Source organism: Heptranchias perlo, chromosome 6, assembly GCF_035084215.1.
Source record: "Heptranchias perlo isolate sHepPer1 chromosome 6, sHepPer1.hap1, whole genome shotgun sequence".
Classification (NCBI taxonomy): Eukaryota; Metazoa; Chordata; class Chondrichthyes; order Hexanchiformes; family Hexanchidae; genus Heptranchias; species Heptranchias perlo.
Window position 1 is genome coordinate 109,869,148 of NC_090330.1, and position 18,124 is coordinate 109,887,271.

General features: G+C 48.3%; 1 protein-coding gene across 1 annotated transcript in view; it reads left to right on the forward strand.

The window, feature by feature from the left end:
* si:ch73-390b10.2 (Golgi pH regulator) overlaps positions 1 to 18,124 on the forward strand; it is a 59,104-nt gene that overhangs the window by 38,055 nt on the left and 2,925 nt on the right. Inside the window, exons 10-12 of the mRNA XM_067986617.1 lie at positions 6,671 to 6,763; positions 9,341 to 9,436; positions 14,200 to 14,289. Coding sequence (XP_067842718.1) covers positions 6,671 to 6,763; positions 9,341 to 9,436; positions 14,200 to 14,289 — 279 coding nt within the window. The remainder of the gene's footprint in view (positions 1 to 6,670; positions 6,764 to 9,340; positions 9,437 to 14,199; positions 14,290 to 18,124) is intronic.

Consider the following 18,124-nt stretch of genomic DNA (forward strand, 5'->3'; position numbering starts at 1 on the left):
CAGCAGGTACATGGGAGCAACACCACCTGCACGTTCCCCTCCGAGTCAAACACCATCCCGACTTGGAAATATATCGCCGTTCCTTCATCGTCGCTGGGTCAAAATCCTGGAACTCCCTTCCTAACAGCACTGTGGGAGAACCTTCACCACACGGACTGCAGCGGTTCAAGAAGGCGGCTCACCACCACCTTCTCAAGGGCAATTAGGGATGGGCAATAAATGCCGGCCTCGCCAGCGACACCCACATCCCATGAACGAATAAAAAAAATTCCGGAGTGAACATTAATGATGGAAAATATCTGTATAAACTTGCCATGCTGTAGTTATACCTTCTTGCCAGTGATGGTGCTGCAGCCTCAGTTTTGTGCCCCTCAGCTCTTCTACTGAATGTAAGCTGCTGATGCTCCAACCAGCTCTCCTTCTCTAAGTTTTGCTATTTAACTACAAATAATATAAAATCAAAGCATAATATAAAAGTTTCTCATGGCTGGAGAGTCTAGAACTCGGGGGCATAGTCACAGGATAAGAGGTCGGCCATTTAAGACTGAGATGAGGAGGAATTTCTTCAACCAGAGGGTTGTGAATCTTTAGAATTCTCTACCCCAGGGGGCTGTGCATGCTCAGTCATTGAGTGTATTCAAGACTGAGATCAGTAGATTTTTGGACTCTAGGGGAATCAAGGGATATGGGGATCGGGTGGGAAAGTGGAGTTGAGGTCGAAGATCAGCCATGATCTTATTGAATGACGGGGCAGGCTCGAGGGGCCGTATGGCCTACTCCTGCTCCGCAAGGGATTTAAGGGTTACTGAACCAAAGTGGGTAGATGGAGTTGAGATACAGATCGGCCATAATCTAATTGAATGGCGGAACAGGCTCGAGGGGCTGAATGGCCTCCTCCTGTTCCCCACCCTGCAACCCTCTTTCACCTGTAGACTATCACATCGTTCACCTGACGAAGGAGGAAGCCTCCGAAAGCTTGTGAATTTAAAATAAAATTGCTGGACTATAACTTGGTGTTATAAAATTGTTTACACCTGTAGACTACACTTGCTCTTGATTCCCTGTGTGCGGCACCATGGGTGATTGACTAATATATTAAGAATGAAATATCTGTGTATGCAGATGTCACTCTTTATTGCAGATGCAAAAACAATGCTGGGCACTTCTGAGCTGAATCCTTAAACTGACCGTTACATTCCAGTTTGGAGAGTTCACTTACCAAACACCAGTTGCATTCTGAATATCCTGAATCTTGGTTTAAGAGTCATACTCTGTGGTGTTAAAGAGACACTGCTCCAATAGTATGTACTGCATTACATGGTATAACACTCCTGTCTTTCTAAAATCGTTTATCGTCTGGCTTGCTGCGAGCAATGCCACCTGAGATCTGCGAGTGCTATAAATAAAATCTGATCCTTGTAACGTTTTAATACAAGAAAAAAAATTATTTGAAGCAAGCTTTGGGAGGTTATTCTCTGCATCCCAAATTCTCTTGTTTATTGTTCTTCCGATTGTTACCTGGACAATTGGCTTAATGTGCTTCGGAAAGAAAACTTATTGTGAGTATAGTCATTTGCTGGCTTGAGTGCGATGGGAAAGTAACTTTTTTTTAAGTAGCATCAGCACATTTTCCCCTACATTTTCTATCTGTGGTAATAAAGACACGATGGCAAATCAATTTAGGAAGTGACGTTACAAAAGAATCAGGATAATTGCCTCAAGAAAATGCACGGTATAGAAGGAGATAAATCATTTCCTGAATTAAATCATAGAATCAGAATCTTACAGCACAGGAGGAGGCCATTTGGCCCATCGTGCCTGTGCTGGCTCTTTAAAAGTGCTGTCCAATTAGACCCACTCCCCTGCTCTTTCCCCAAAGCCCTGCAAATTTCTCCCTTTCAAGTATTTATCCAATTCCCTTTTGAAAGTTATTATTGAATCTGCTTCCACCACCCTTTCAAGCAGTGCATTCCAGATCATAATGCGCTGCGTAAAAAAAAAATCTCCTCATCTCCCCCCTGGTTCTTTTGCCAGTTTTCTTAAATCTGTGTCCTCTGCCACCAACCCTTCTGCCACTGGAAACAGTTTCTCCTTATTTACTCTATCAAAACTCTTCATGATTTTGAACACCTATTAAATCTTCTCTGCTCTAAGAAGAACAATCCCAGCTTCTCCAGTCTCTCCATGTAATTTGACCGAGGAGCCCTGGTAAAATTGAAGTCAATGGGAATCGGGGGGAAAACTCTCCAGTGGCTGGAGTCATACCTAGCACAAAGGAAGATGGTAGTGGTTGTTGGAGGCGAATCATCTCAGCCCCAGGGCATTGCTGCAGGAGTTCCTCAGGGCACTGTCCTGGGCCCAACCATCTTCAGCTGCTTCATCAATGACCTTCCCTCCATCATACGGTCAGAAATGGGGATGTTCGCTGATGATTGCACAGTGTTCCGTTCCGTTCGCAACCCCTCAAATAATGAAGCAGTCCGAGCCCGCATGCAGCATGACCTGGACAACATCCAGGCTTGGGCTGATAAGTGCCAGGCAATCATAGAATCATAGAATCATAGAAGTTACAACATGGAAACAGGCCCTTCGGCCCAACATGTCCATGTCGCCCAGTTTATACCACTAAGCTAGTCCCAATTGCCTGCACTTGGCCCATATCCCTCGATACCCATCTTCCCCATGTAACTGTCCAAATGCTTTTTAAAAGACAAAATTGTACCCGCCTCTACTACTGCCTCTGGCAGCTCGTTCCAGACACTCACCACCCTTTGAGTGAAAAAATTGCCCCTCTGGATCCTTTTGTATCTCTCCCCTCTCACCTTAAATCTGTGCCCCCTCGTTATAGACTCCCCTACCTTTGGGAAAAGATTTTGACTATCGACCTTATCTATGCCCCTCATTATTTTATAGACTTCTATAAGATCACCCCTTAACCTCCTACTCTCCAGGGAATAAAGTCCCAGTCTGTCTAACCTCTCCCTGTAAGTCAAACCATCAAGTCCCGGTAGCATCCTAGTAAATCTTTTCTGCACTCTTTCTAGTTTAATAATATCCTTTCTATAATAGGGTGACCAGAACTGTACACAGTACTCCAAGTGTGGCCTCACCAATGCCCTGTACAACTTCAACAAGACATCCCAACTCCTGCATTCAATGTTCTGACCAATGAAACCAAGCATGCTGAATGCCTTCTTCACCACCCTATCCACCTGTGACTCCACTTTCAAGGAGCTATGAATCTGTACTCCTAGATCTCTTTGTTCTATAACTCTCCCCAACGCCCTACCATTAACGGAGTAGGTCCTGGCCCGATTCGATCTACCAAAATGCATCACCTCACATTTATCTAAATTAAACTCCATCTGCCATTCATCGGCCCACTGGCCCAATTTATCAAGATCCCGTTGCAATCCTAGATAACCTTCTTCACTGTCCACAATGCCACCAATCTTGGTGTCATCTGCAAACTTACTAACCATGCCTCCTAAATTCTCATCCAAATCATTAATATAAATAACAAATAACAGCGGACCCAGCACCGATCCCTGAGGCACACCGCTGGACACAGGCATCCAGTTTGAAAAACAACCCTCGACAACCACCCTCTGTCTTCTGTCGTCAAGCCAATTTTGTATCCAATTGGCTACCTCACCTTGGATCCCATGAGATTTAACCTTATGTAACAACCTACCATGCGGTACCTTGTCAAATGCTTTGCTGAAGTCCATGTAGACCACGTCTACTGCACAGCCCTCATCTATCTTCTTGGTTACCCCTTCAAAAAACTCAATCAAATTCGTGAGACATGATTTTCCTCTCACAAAACCATGCTGACTGTTCCTAATTAGTCCCTGCCTCTCCAAATGCCTGTAGATCCTGTCCCTCAGAATACCCTCTAACAACTTACCCACTACAGATGTCAGGCTCACTGGTCTGTAGTTCCCAGGCTTTTCCCTGCCGCCCTTCTTAAACAAAGGCACAACATTTGCTACCCTCCAATCTTCAGGCACCTCACCTGTAGCGGTGGATGATTCAAATATCTCTGCTAGGGGACCCGCAATTTCCTCCCTAACCTCCCATAACGTCCTGGGATACATTTCATCAGGTCCCGGAGATTTATCTACCTTGATGCGCATTAAGACTTCCAGCACCTCCCTCTCTGTAATATGTACACTCCTCAAGACATCACTATTTATTTCCCCAAGTTCCCTAACATCCATGCCTTTCTCAACCGTAAATACCGATGTGAAATATTCATTCAGGATCTCACCCATCTCTTGTGGTTCCGCACTTAGATGACCTTGTTGATCCTTAAGAGGCCCTACTCTCTCCCTAGTTACCCTTTTGCCCTTTATGTATTTGTAGAAGCTCTTTGGATTCACCTTTGCCTGATCTGCCAAAGCAATCTCATATCCCCTTTTTGCCCTCCTGATTTCTCTCTTAACTCTACTCCGGCAATCTCTATACTCTTCAAGGGATCCACTTGATCCCAGCTGCCTATGCATGTCATATGCCTCCTTCTTATTTTTGACTAGTGCCTCAATCTCCCGAGTCATCCAAGGTTCCCTACTTCTACCAGCCTTGCCCTTCACTTTATAAGGAATGTGCTTACCCTGAACCCTGGTTAACACACTTTTGAAAGCCTCCCACTTACCAGACGTCCCTTTGCCTGCCAACAGACTCTCCCAATCAACTTCTGAAAGTTCCTGTCTAATACCATCAAAATTGGCCTTTCCCCAATTTAGAATTTTAACTTTTGGGCCAGACCTATCCTTCTCCATAGCTATCTTAAAACTAATGGAATTATGATCACTGGTCCCAAAGTGATCCCTCACTAACACTTCTGTCACCTGCCCTTCCTTATTTCCCAAGAGGAGGTCAAGTTTTGCCCCCTCTCTAGTCGGGCCATCCACATACTGAATGAGAAATTCCTCCTGAATACACTCAACAAATTTCTCTCCATCCAAGCCCCTAATGCTATGGCTGTCCCAGTCAATGTTGGGAAAGTTAAAGTCCCCTACTATTACCACCCTATTTTTCTTGCAGCTGTCTGTAATCTCCTTACATATTTGCTCCTCAATTTCCCGTTGACTATTTGGGGGTCTGTAGTACAATCCTATCAAAGTGATCTCTCCCTTCTTATTTTTCAGTTCTACCCATATGGACTCAGTGGGCGAACCCTCGGATATATCCCCTCTCACTACTGCCGTGATGTTCTCCCTAATCAAGAACGCAACTCCCCCTCCTCTCTTACCTCCTGCTCTATCTTTCCTATAGCATCTGTACCCTGGAACATTGAGCTGCCAGTCCTGCCCCTCCCTTAGCCATGTTTCAGTAATAGCTATAACATCCCAGTCCCATGTACCCATCCATGCCCTGAGTTCATCTGCCTTGCCCATCAGACTTCTTGCATTGAAATAAATGCAGTTTAATCTAGACTTCCCTTGGTCTTTGCCCTGCTTTCTCAGACCATCTGTCTGGTCATGTTCTGTACACTCTCCCTTACTGCCTTTTGTTTCTGTCACCACTTTATTTCCCACTGACTTCCTGCATCGGTTCCCATCCCCCTGCCACATTAGTTTAAACCCTCCCCAACAGCACTGGCAAACACTCCCCCTAGGACATTGGTTCCAGTCCTGCCCAGATGCAGACCGTCCAATTTGTACTGGTCCCACCTCCCCCAGAACCGGTTCCAATGGCCCAGGAATTTGAATCCCTCCAGCTTGCACCATCTCTCAAGCCACGTATTCATCTTAGCTATCCTGTCATTCCTACTCTGACTAACCCGTGGCACTGGTAGCAATCCTGAGATTACTACCTTTGAGGTCCTACTCTTTAGTTTAACTCCTAACTCCCTAAATTCAGCTTGTAGGACCTCATCCTGTTTTTTACCTATATCGTTGGTGCCTATATGCACCACGACAACTGGCTGTTCACCCTCCCCCTCCAGAATGTCCTGCAGCCGCTCCGAGACATCCTTGACCCTTGCACCAAGTCACACACCATCCTGACTTGAAAATACATCGCCGTTCCTTCATCGCCGCTGGGTCAAAATCCTGGAACTCCCTTCCTAAGAGCACTGTGAGAGAACCTTCACCATACGGACTGCAGCGGTTCAAGGCGGCGGCTCACCACCACCTTCTCAAGGGCAATTAGGGATGGGCAATAAATGCTGGCCTCGCCAGCGACGTCCACATCCCACGAACGAATAAAAAAAAAATTGATGTCCCTCATCCCTGGTACCAATCTAGTAAATCTCCTCTGCACCCTCTCCAGGGCCTTGACATCCTAAAGTGTCGTGCCCAGAATTGGACACAATATTCCAGCTGAGGCCTAACCAGTGATTTATAAAGGTTTAGCATAACTTCCTTGGGAAGTGTTTTAAATCAAGGCCTTGTTTTTCACATCACAATATTGTTTTCTTGCCTTTGACCCACTACACTCTGTAGAAATTGAAGAGCTTTGATGCAGTCAAGCACAACAAAGAGATCATGAGCACCAACGTTGTATGGGAATGGAAAATAACTGGATTGAGAGAATTCCAAATCTTCCCCAAAGGTTTAATGGAGTTGACCTATGACCTCTGTCCCTTCCTCACCACAACAGAAATATCCCAGGGAAGCAGAAATTTGGTGCTAAAAGCATATGTCCTTTTTATCTTTTACAGGAAAGAATTGAATACTCGAAAACATTTAAAGGAAAATATTTTAATTTCTTGGGTTATTTTTTCTCCATATACTGTGTCTGGAAAATCTTTATGGTGAGTATAAACCTACTACATGGCACTGCTGCACACTTAAAGGGGAAGGAAAGTGTTGATGGGAGTGCTTTCAGTATTAATCAGCCATTTATAGTCCACAAACCCCAGTCCCACGAAACAAAGACGACAAGAAGATATTTTCAGGACTGAACGCTTCACGTGTTTAAGTTGAGTTGTCAGTAAACGTGTCCTTCCCTCTTTTTCTCCTGCACACGACACCATTGCTGGCTGGCTACAGGGTAGGCCAGTGCTACTCTGAGACGAGCCAAGTGCAGCAGTGTCTTACATAGGAACAAAGGAATAGGAGTAGGAGGAGGCCATTCAGCGATATTAATAGATTAAGTGAATGAGCAAAACTGTGGCAAATGGATTTCAATGTAGGCAAGTGTGAGGTCATCCACTTTGGACCTAAACAGGATAGATCAGAGTACTTTCTAAATGGTGAAAAGCTCCAACAGTGGAGGTCCAAAGAGACTTAGGGGTCCATGTACATAGATCATTAAAACGTCATGGACAGGTACAGAAAATAATCAGAAAGGCTAATGGAATGCTGGCCTTTAAATCTAGAGGACGAGAATACAAGGGGGTAGAAGTTATGCTGCAGCTATACAAAACCCTGATTAGACCACACCTGGAGTACTGTGTTCAGTTCTGGGCATCGCACCTTAGGAAGGATATATTGGCCTTGGAGGGAGTGCAGTGTAGATTTACTAGAATAATACCTGGACTCCAAGGGTTGAATTACACAAACTAGGGTTGTATTCCCTGGAATTTAGAAGATTAAAGGGTAATTTGGTCGAAGTTTTCAAGATATTAAGGGGAACTGATAGGGTGGATAGAGAGAAACTATTTCTGCTGGTTGGGGAGTCTAGGACTAGGGGACATAGCCTAAAAATTAGAGCCAGGACTTTCAGGAGCGGAGGGCGATAGAAGTTTGGAACTCTCTTCTGCAAACGGCAGTTGCTGCTAGTTCAACTGTTAATTTTAAATCTGAGATTGAGAGATTTTTGTTAACCAAAAGGTATTAAGGGATATGGGGCTAAGGCGGGTATACGGAGTTAGGTCACAGATCAGCCATGATCTCATTGAATGGCTTGAGGAGCTAAATAGCCAACTCCTGTTCCTATGTTCCTATTCAGCCCCTTGAGCCTGTTCCGCCATTCAGTTAGATCATGGCTGATCTGTATCTTAACTCCATTTACCTGCCTTGGTTCCGTAACCTTTAATACCCTTACCCAACAAAAATATATAAATCTCAGTTTTGAAATTCTCAATTGACCCCCAGCCTCAACAGCTTTTTGGGGGAGAGAGTTCCAGATTTCCACTCCCCTTTGTGTGAAGAAGTGCTTCCCGACATCACCCCTGAACGGCCTAGCTCTAATTTTAAGGTTATGCCCCCTTGTTCTGGACTTCCCCCCACCAGAGGAAATAGTTTCTCTCTATCCACCCTATCGAATCCTTTAATCACCTTCAACACCTCAATTAGATCACCCCTTAATCTTCTATACTCGAGGGAATACAAGCCCAATCTGTGCAACCTGTCCTCATAACTTAACCCTTTAGCCCCGGTATCATTCTGGTGTATTATGAGCAGCCCGAGGAAACTCGCCCTCTGATTTCTCCCTTCTCTTTTGCAAGAAGCACCTGCCTCCCCTCGGGTCCCCAAAAGTAATCGAGATTCATAACTCACCAAAAGGAAAATTGCAGCCAAAACCCTGGCTACAATCTTCCAGCTCCCTCCAAAAATGTATTTTTGTGTGGGATGTGGATTGGGGACGTTCCATTGGGTTCGTGCTCATTTTTAGGACCCTCCGATTTCCCCCACCCCGGAAGTGATGATTGATGTACACCATATATGTCCACCCGTATATGGGCGTGCATATTGTAATATTCAAATGATGGAAATACGTCATCCCATGTATTTTCCATCATTTGCTCCGTAGCAACAGTGCGCAAGGAACATCTGTTTACCCCTGGCATCCAAGATTTGCTGCAGTGGCACGGGACAGTGGTTTAAGATTTGCTGCAGTGACACAGGGAAACAGTTTAAGATTTGAAGCCCATAAAGCCTGTGCAATCCGTCATCGCTGTGGAGGCTGGGGGTCAATTGAAAATGTCAAAACTGAGATTGATAGATTTTTGTCAGGCAAGGGTATTAAGGATTACAGAACCAAGGCGGGTCGATGGAGTTAAGATACAGGTAAGCTATGATCTGATAGAATGGCGGAGGTGGCTTGAGGGGCTGAATGGCCTACTCCTGTTCCTGTTTTGTTATTTCTGTACAACAGAGTCAACTATAAAGAGCTCAGCGAGTTAGTTTTGCATCCTTTAAACACCCAAGTGCACATACTTATGTCCACACTGAATTTAATGCTGCAAAGCTAGCATTCATCCAGCCTTCTAATCACGTTCTGTTGTTCTCGGTCTGGCATTTTAAGCAGTCCAGGAGCAATCTCTTGGTTTCATTAAAATGTGTTAACATGAACAAGTTCTAATGTAACTCAAATTTAATTTATTGTAGATAAGCCTGGTCTTGTTAGATGTTTGATCTGTACTTTCCCTCCACTCAAACTGCAGGCAACAATAAATATCGTCTTTGATCGAGTGGGTAAAACAGACCCGGTCACTCGAGGGATAGAGATCACAGTAAACTATTTGGGGATTCAGTTTGATGTAAGTAAAAGTATTGCTCATTGTGCCACCTGATTTCTGGAGCTTGGAATTGTTCCTTTAAGGATTGTGATGATAGTAAATAACACTGATTGAATCCCTACTGTTCCTATTCTTAAAGTGAACAGCTACTGCTTAACATCTACCTGTCTCACACCTGACACTTTTCATCGAATTGTCCAAAATAGAGTTAAGAACATAAATACAGCTCAGGAATGAGGAAATTTGACCGTCAAGGCTTATCACTCCAGTACATGAGAAAGAAAGAGTTGCATTTTTATAGCGCCTTTCGCAACCTCAGGACATCCCAAAGCGCTTCACAGCCAATGAAGTAATTTTTGGAAGCATAATTACTGTTGTAAGGTAGGAAACAGGCAATCAATTTGCGCACAGAAGGTCACACAATGAGATAATGACCAGGTAATCTGTTTTAGTTGAGGGATAAATATTGGCCAGGACACCAGGGAGAACTCCCCTGCTCTTCCTCGAAATATTGCCATTGGATCTTTTATATCCAGCTGAGAGGGCAGATGGGGCCTCGGTTTAACGTCTCATCCGAAAGACGGCACCTCTGACGTTGCAGCACTCCCTCAGTCCTGCACTGGGAATGTCGGCCTGGATTATGGGGCTCAATTCTCTGGAGTGGGACTCGAACCCACCACCATCTGATTCCGAGATGTGAATGAGACCCACTGAGCCACAGCTGACGCGCCACTGAGCTTTAATACTTGCAGACTGATGGGTGCATATCATGGAGGCTACGTACAAAGTTTTAATCATGTCCTCGTTAACTTACACATATCTCAAGTTACTGGTGGTGACAGATCTTGGGATTCTGATTTGGGATGTGTCCACCAGTGAGGCAAAAGCCCTTTGAAAGTCTCCAGGCTCTCAGAATCCTAACAAACCAACTGAAGGGGGCCATAATTGCATACATTAACATTTCATTAAAAAAATCGACATTTTCACACTTCCTTTTCTGTTGAATTTCCTTTAAGGAACTAAGCTCATTATCTAACAAAAAAGTTTCTACAACATTTTCAGTTCCCGCCTATACTCGATCTTGTATTGCACATCCTCAGTGTTAGATGAGGTAATGTCCCTCGTATAACACTGACCTGCAATCAAAGCAACCTGCTTGACATAAAGCAGAGCTAGGACATTTCTCGGAAGCAAATCAACGTTTGAATTAAAGCGCATGGGATTAAAGGGACAGGGGCAGCGTGGATGCGAAATTGTCTCGGGGACAGGAAGCAGAGAGTAGTGGCGAACGGTTGTTTTCCAGACTGGAGGGAAGTTTACAGTGATGTTCCCCAGGGGTCAGTATTAAGACCACTGCTCTTTTTGATATATATTAATGACCTGGACTTGGGTATAGAGGGTATAATTTCAAAGTTTGCAGATGACATGAGACTCGGAAATGTAGTAAAAAAATATAGAGGATAGTAACAGACTTCAGGAGGACAGAGACAGACTGGTGAAATGGGCAGTCACACGGCAGATGAAATTTAATGCAGAGAAGTGTGAAGTGATACATTTTGGTAGAAAGAACGAGGAGAGGCAATATAAACTAAATGGTACAGTTTTAAAGGGGGTGCAGGAATGGAGAGACCTGGGCACATACACAAATCTTTGAAGGTGGCAGGACAAGTTGAGAAGGCTGTTAAAAAAGCATAGGCGATCCTGGGCTTTATTAATAGAGGCATAGAGTACAAAAGCAAGGAAGTTATGTTAAACCTTTATAAAACACTGGTTAGGCTTCAATTCTGGGCACCACAGTTTAGGAAGGATGTCAAGGCCTTGGAGATGGTGCAGAGGAGATTTATTAGAATGGTACCAGGGATGAGGGACTTCAGTTATGTGGAGAGACTGGAGAAGCTGGGGTTGTTCTCCTTAGAACAGAGAAGGTTATGGGGCAATTTGATTTGAGGTGTTCAAAATCATGAACGGTTTTGACAGAGTCATAGAGTCATAGAAGTTTACAACATGGAAACAGGCCCTTCGGCCTAACATGTCCATGTCGCCCAGTTTATACCACTAAGCTAGTCCCAATTGCCTGCACTTGGCCCATATCCCTCTATACCCATCTTACCCATGTAACTATACAAATGTGTTTTAAAAGACAAAATTGTACCCGCCTCTACTACTGCCTCTGGCAGCTCGTTCCAGACACTCACCACCCTTTGAGTGGAAAATATTGCCCCTCTGGACCTTTTTGTATCTCTCCCCTCTCACCTTAAATCTATGTCCCCTCGTTATAGACTCCCCTACCTTTGGGAAAAGATTTTGACTATCTACCTTATCTATAAATAAGGAGAAACTGTTTCCAGTGGCAGAAGGGTCGGTAACCAGAGGACACAGATTTAAGGTGATTGGTAAAAGAGCCAGAGGCGACAGGAGGAAACATTTTTTTCAAGCAGCTAGTTGTTATGATCTGGAATTCACTGCCTGAAAGGGCGGTGGAAGCAGATTCAATAGTAACTTTCAAAAGTGAATTGGATAAATACTTGAAGTGGAAAAATTTGCAGAGCTACGGGGAAAGAGAAGGGAGTGGGACTAATTGGATAGCTCTATCAAAGAATCGACACAGATGCGATGGGCCTGTGGTGTATCTACTATGAACTGAGTATATGGCAATTTAATTATGCTGTGTGAATTTCATATGAACCCTCGTGTTAAGTGTGGACTGCCCCAGTAGGTGAGAATACTGTTCCTTCATTTTCCATAGCTGAATTCCATACCTGACAACATAAGAAATGTCAGAAATAAAAAACAAAGGCCATTTGGTCCATCAAAGTTCAGCCCTCTAGTACATGAACATTTCTGTCATGTCATCTAATTAAACTTTGAGTAATGCTGTTATCACATTTGATAGATTGTTCCAAATATTTATTTTTTTCTAGTATCTGTTCTGAATTTACTATACATTGATTTCCAGCTGTGTCCTTTAGGCCCTAGTTTCTTGGCATACTTTGAAATATTCTGGTTTTATCTTATCTATACCACTTTTAGATTGTAAAGCTTAAGCTTTTCTAATCTTTCCTCATAGCTCATCCCCTTACCCTGGGACTCATCACTGTTTCCTTTACCTGTTTCCTCTATGTTGTTTGTGTGTTATGTGACTGAATATGATATTTTAAGTTTGGTCTGGCCAGTGCTTCGTAAAGTCTAAGCTTAACGGGCCGGATTTTCCTCTGAAAATAACGACGAGGCTAAACAGGGCTCACGTTATTTCTGTGCATCTGGTACAGCAATTTCCGGCGACAGCACATGCGCAATCAAAGGCAGAAATCTGGAAGTTCCTGTACCAGATGCTGGGCTCCTCCGTAAACTCCGCGAGACCAACATCTCTCCTGTTGACTCACGTTCAAATGAATGGAACGGCTTGAAGTTCCCGCACTGACCTGATGGATACGAACCAATCTCGCCAGAAAAAGGTACACCAAGGCATTTAAGTCTAAGCACCCTGTTAACGGCGTAGTAAGTCCTAATGACTGTCAAGCAACCTCTCTGGCACTGAACATTAACTATTACAAGTGTGGATTCTCATTCTTTCAGATTTTAATTGTTGTTGGACATTTCTTTTTAAATTCTTAATTTTAATTTTTTTACTTTTTCTTTCTGTCTCTTTGATCTCTGTCTCTCGCCTCTGAGTCAGAAGGCCCTGGGTCCAAGCCCCACTTCAGAGACTTGAGGGCATTATCCAGGCTGCCTCTCCCAGTGCAGTGCTGAGTGAGTGCTGCACTGTTGGAGGTGCCGTCTTTCGGATGAGACGTTAAACCGAGACCCCGCCTGCCCCCTCAGGTGGACGTAAAAGATCCCACGGGCACTACAGTCCCCACCACTGAATTAATCCGAATTTATTTTCCCAGTGAACACAGTACGGCAGGATTGCTCTTTCTCAATAAGTTGATCAAAAAAAATTGTGTTAACTGGAAAAAATTAAATATCATTGTGGTTTTCATATTGCTGAATTTTTTTTATATTCCGGAAGTTAGTTGTTAAATCTGTGTCTCAGTTAGTCAAAAGGAAACAATCACATTAAACAGAACAAAAATATTGCAGAAGATGAAATATTAATCAGAAGTTGTCTGGAGATTTAAATTTCTGTTGAGATAAGAATTTTGTTTGTCAAGAGTCGTGAACCGTATCTACTGCGGAAGGTAGAGTGCTTTGTCAGAGGCGCCGTCCTTCGGATGAGACGTTAAACCGAGGCCTCGTCTGCCCTCTAAGGTGGACGCAAAGGATCACACGGCACTATTTCGAAGAAGAGCAGAGGAGTTCTCCCAGTGTCCTGGGGCCAATATTTATCCCTCAACCAACATCACTAAAACAGATTATCTGATCATTATCTCATTGCTGTTTGTGGGATCTTGCTGTGCGCAATTTGGCTGCTGCGTTTCCTACATTACAACAGTGACTACACTTCAAAAGTACTTCATTGGCTGTAAAGCGCTTTGGGACATCCTGAGGTTGTGAAAGGCGCTATATAAATGCAAATCCTTTCTTCATGTGTTTTTAATCTGTGTTCTGTTCACTTATTTAATCGGCTCCAGATCAACTCATGAAACAGGGGTTTTATAAATACCCATGATATGAAAAATAATCCAGGTATTGGCCCAGTTTCACTAATGTAACATTATCTGTGCTGCTTATATTAGCCCTGAATTAGTTGTATATTCTCCAGCGGCTTCTGGTTTCTGAGCAGAATGGGAAACGTTCTGATTTAAAGTAAGCATTTACATGTCGGTTTCTTTTGAACGCAGGTGAAGTTTTGGTCTCAACATATCTCCTTTATCCTTGTGGGAATTATTATCGTTACCTCCATTAGGGGCTTGTTGATAACGCTCACCAAGGTATGTGCGAGAACTAAGTTCAGCTTTTATCTCTTGTTTTTATTCAGTGTAAAGGAAAGCTGCATATATTATAATTTCTATAATCTAGTAAATGTCTTGCTCATCGTGCACAATTCATGCTATTTCTGCCATGCTTAGCTGTGACATCTGGTGGTCAGGTTTGAATTATAGCACAGCTCATAATATACTTACTGCCTCCTTAACTTTTAGACCTCCCAGCCCCCGATTTACCTCTCTAAGGTAGGAGTGTCTCTTTGCACCATAGAGGCAGAGGCGAGACCTGATCCCTTCCCTCTCCTTGATGCCGGCCTGTGGCCCCAACCCCGGCCAAAGCCCCTGTGCCCCCGACGCCGGCCAAAGCCCCTCTCCCCCCGACCCCGGCCAAAGCCCCTCTCCCCCCGACCCCGGCCAAAGCCCCCTCTCCCCCCCCCCCCCCGACCCCGGCCAAAGCCCTTCTCCCCCCCCGACCCCGGCCAAAGCCCCTCTCCCCCCCGACCCCGGCCAAAGCCCCTCTCCCCCCGACCCCGGCCAAAGCCCCTCTCCCCCCGGCCCCGGCCAAAGCCCCTCTCCCCCCGACCCCGGCCAAAGCCCCTCTCCCCCCTGACGCCGGCCAAAGCCCCTCTGCCCCCCCACCCCAGCCAAAGCCCCTCTGCCCCCCCACCCCGGCCAATGCCCCTCTCCCCCCGACCCCGGCCAAAGCCCCTCTCCGCCCCCCCCCCCCCCACCCCGGCCAAAGCCCCTCTCCGCCCCCCCCCCCCCACCCCGGCCAAAGCCCCTCTCCGCCCCCCCCCCCCACCCCGGCCAAAGCCCCTCTCCCCCCGACCCCGGCCAAAGCCCCTCTCCCCCCCGACCCCGGCCAAAGCCCCTCTCCCCCCCCCCCCCCGACCCCGGCCAAAGCCCCTCTCCCCCCCCCCCGACCCCGGCCAAAGCCCCTCTCCCCCCCCCCGACCCCGGCCAAAGCCCCTCTCCCCCCCCCCCCCCGACCCCGGCCAAAGCCCCTCTCCTGCCCCCGACCCCGGCCAAAGCCCCTCTCCCCCCCCCGACCCCGGCCAAAGCCCCTCTCCCCCCGACCCCGGCCAAAGCCCCTCTCCCCCCGACCCCGGCCAAAGCCCCTCTCCCCCCGACCCCGGCCAAAGCCCCTCTCCCCCCGACCCCGGCCAAAGCCCCTCTCCCCCCGACCCCGGCCAAAGCCCCTCTCCCCCCCGACCCCGGCCAAAGCCCCTCTCCCCCCGACCCCGGCCAAAGCCCCTCTCCCCCCCGACCCCGGCCAAAGCCCCTCTCCCCCCCGACCCCGGCCAAAGCCCCTCTGCCCCCGACCCCGGCCAAAGCCCCTCTGCCCCCGAACGCCGGCCAAAGCCCCTCTGCCCCCCGACGCCGGCCAAAGCCCCTCTGCCCCCCGACGCCGGCCAAAGCCCCTCTGCCCCCCGACGCCGGCCAAAGCCCCTCTGCCCCCGACGCCGGCCAAAGCCCCTCTGCCCCCGACGCCGGCCAAAGCCCCTCTGCCCCCGACCCCGGCCAAAGCCCCTCTGCCCCCGGACGCCGGCCAAAGCCCCTCTGCCCCCCGACGCCGGCCAAAGCCCCTCTGCCCCCGACCCTGGCCAAAGCCCCTCTGCCCCCGACCCTGGCCAAAGCCCCTCTGCCCCCGACCCTGGCCAAAGCCCCTCTGCCCCCGACCCTGGCCAAAGCCCCTCTGCCCCCGACCCTGGCCAAAGCCCCTCTGCCCCCGACCCTGGCCAAAGCCCCTCTGCCCCCGACCCTGGCCAAAGCCCCTCTGCCCCCGACCCTGGCCAAAGCCCCTCTGCCCCCGACCCTGGCCAAAGCCCCTCTGCCCCCGACCCTGGCCAAAGCCCCTCTGCCCCCGACCCTGGCCAAAGCCCCTCTGCCCCCGACCCTGGCCAAAGCCCCTCTGCCCCCGACCCTGGCCAAAGCCCCTCTGCCCCCGACCCTGGCCAAAGCCCCTCTGCCCCCGACCCTGGCCAAAGCCCCTCTGCCCCCGACCCTGGCCAAAGCCCCTCTGCCCCCGACCCTGGCCAAAGCCCCTCTGCCCCCGACCCTGGCCAAAGCCCCTCTGCCCCCGACCCTGGCCAAAGCCCCTCTGCCCCCGACCCTGGCCAAAGCCCCTCTGCCCCCGACCCTGGCCAAAGCCCCTCTGCCCCCGACCCTGGCCAAAGCCCCTCTGCCCCCGACCCTGGCCAAAGCCCCTCTGCCCCCGACCCTGGCCAAAGCCCCTCTGCCCCCGACCCTGGCCAAAGCCCCTCTGCCCCCGACCCTGGCCAAAGCCCCTCTGCCCCCGACCCTGGCCAAAGCCCCTCTCCCCCCCCGACCCCGGCCAAAGCCCCTCTCCCCCCCGACCCCGGCCAAAGCCCCTCTCCCCCCCGACCCCGGCCAAAGCCCCTCTGCCCCCGACCCCGGCCAAAGCCCCTCTGCCCCCCGACGCCGGCCAAAGCCCCTCTGCCCCCCGACGCCGGCCAAAGCCCCTCTGCCCCCGACCCTGGCCAAAGCCCCTCTGCCCCCGACCCTGGCCAAAGCCCCTCTGCCCCCGACCCTGGCCAAAGCCCCTCTGCCCCCGACCCTGGCCAAAGCCCCTCTGCCCCCGACCCTGGCCAAAGCCCCTCTGCCCCCGACCCTGGCCAAAGCCCCTCTGCCCCCGACCCTGGCCAAAGCCCCTCTGCCCCCGACGCCGGCCAAAGCCCCTCTCCCCCCGACGCCGGCCAAAGCCAAGCTGCACCGTAGCTGGATCCCACTTCCCCCCTGTCGTCCCCACATGAACGCACAAAAGAAGAGGAGAGAAATGGACAGAAAGAAGCAGCGAGAATGAGAGAGAACCAGAATAAGTCCGAGATAGAAGTAGGAGGAGAGAACGGGAGACAAAAAATATAAGCGAGATAAAGAACCAGAACAGCAGAGACAGAAAACCGGAGTATGCACATGCGCGCACACACACAAACACACACACACACACACACATAACCCTTGCCCTCATGCTCCAGCCACCAAAGAACTTTGAGGCTACTTGAGCCCTGATGGTGTTTTTCTTCCTCTTTCAGCCCTCAGCATGAGTAAAGGGTGGCAGTTGGTTTCCCCCCAGGCTGGATCATAGTATGTTACAGCACATTCTACACACAGGAGGCCATTCGGCCTATCGTGCCTGTGCCGACTCTTTGAAAGCTATCCAATTAGTCCCGTTCCTCTGCCCTTTCCCCGTAGCCCTGCAAATTTTTCCCCTTCAAGTATTTATCCAATTCTCTTTTGAAAGTTACTATTGAATCTGCTTCCACCGCCCTTTCAGGCAACGCATTCCAGATCATCACAACTCACTGCATTAAAAAAAAATGTTTCCTCATCTCCCCTCTGGCTCTTTTGCCAATTACCTTAAATCTGTGTCCTCTGCTTACAGACCCTCCTGCCACTGGAAACAGTTTCTCCTTATTTACTCTATCAAACCCTTTCATAATTTTGAACACCTCTATCAAATTTCCCCTTAAGCTTCTCCAGTCTCTGTACGTGAGCATGGAGATGGATGTTCTCAGCTTCTGACGTAAACACTGTGGTCCTCAGGCATTTTGTTTCTGTATGACTGTACATTAACTCATAATTAATATGGTACAGCTGGTATTTTAAACTCATTCTCGGGATGTGGGCGCTGCTGGCAAGGCCGGCATTTATTGCCCATTCCCAGTTGCCCTCAAGAAGGTGGTGGTGGGCTGTTCACAATTTTGAACGCCTCTACTAAATCTCCCCTTAACCTTCTCTGCTCTAAGGAGAACAACCCCAGCTTCTCCAGTCTCTGCACAACAATCTTACCCCAGGTCTCATTCTGGTAAATCTCCTTCAG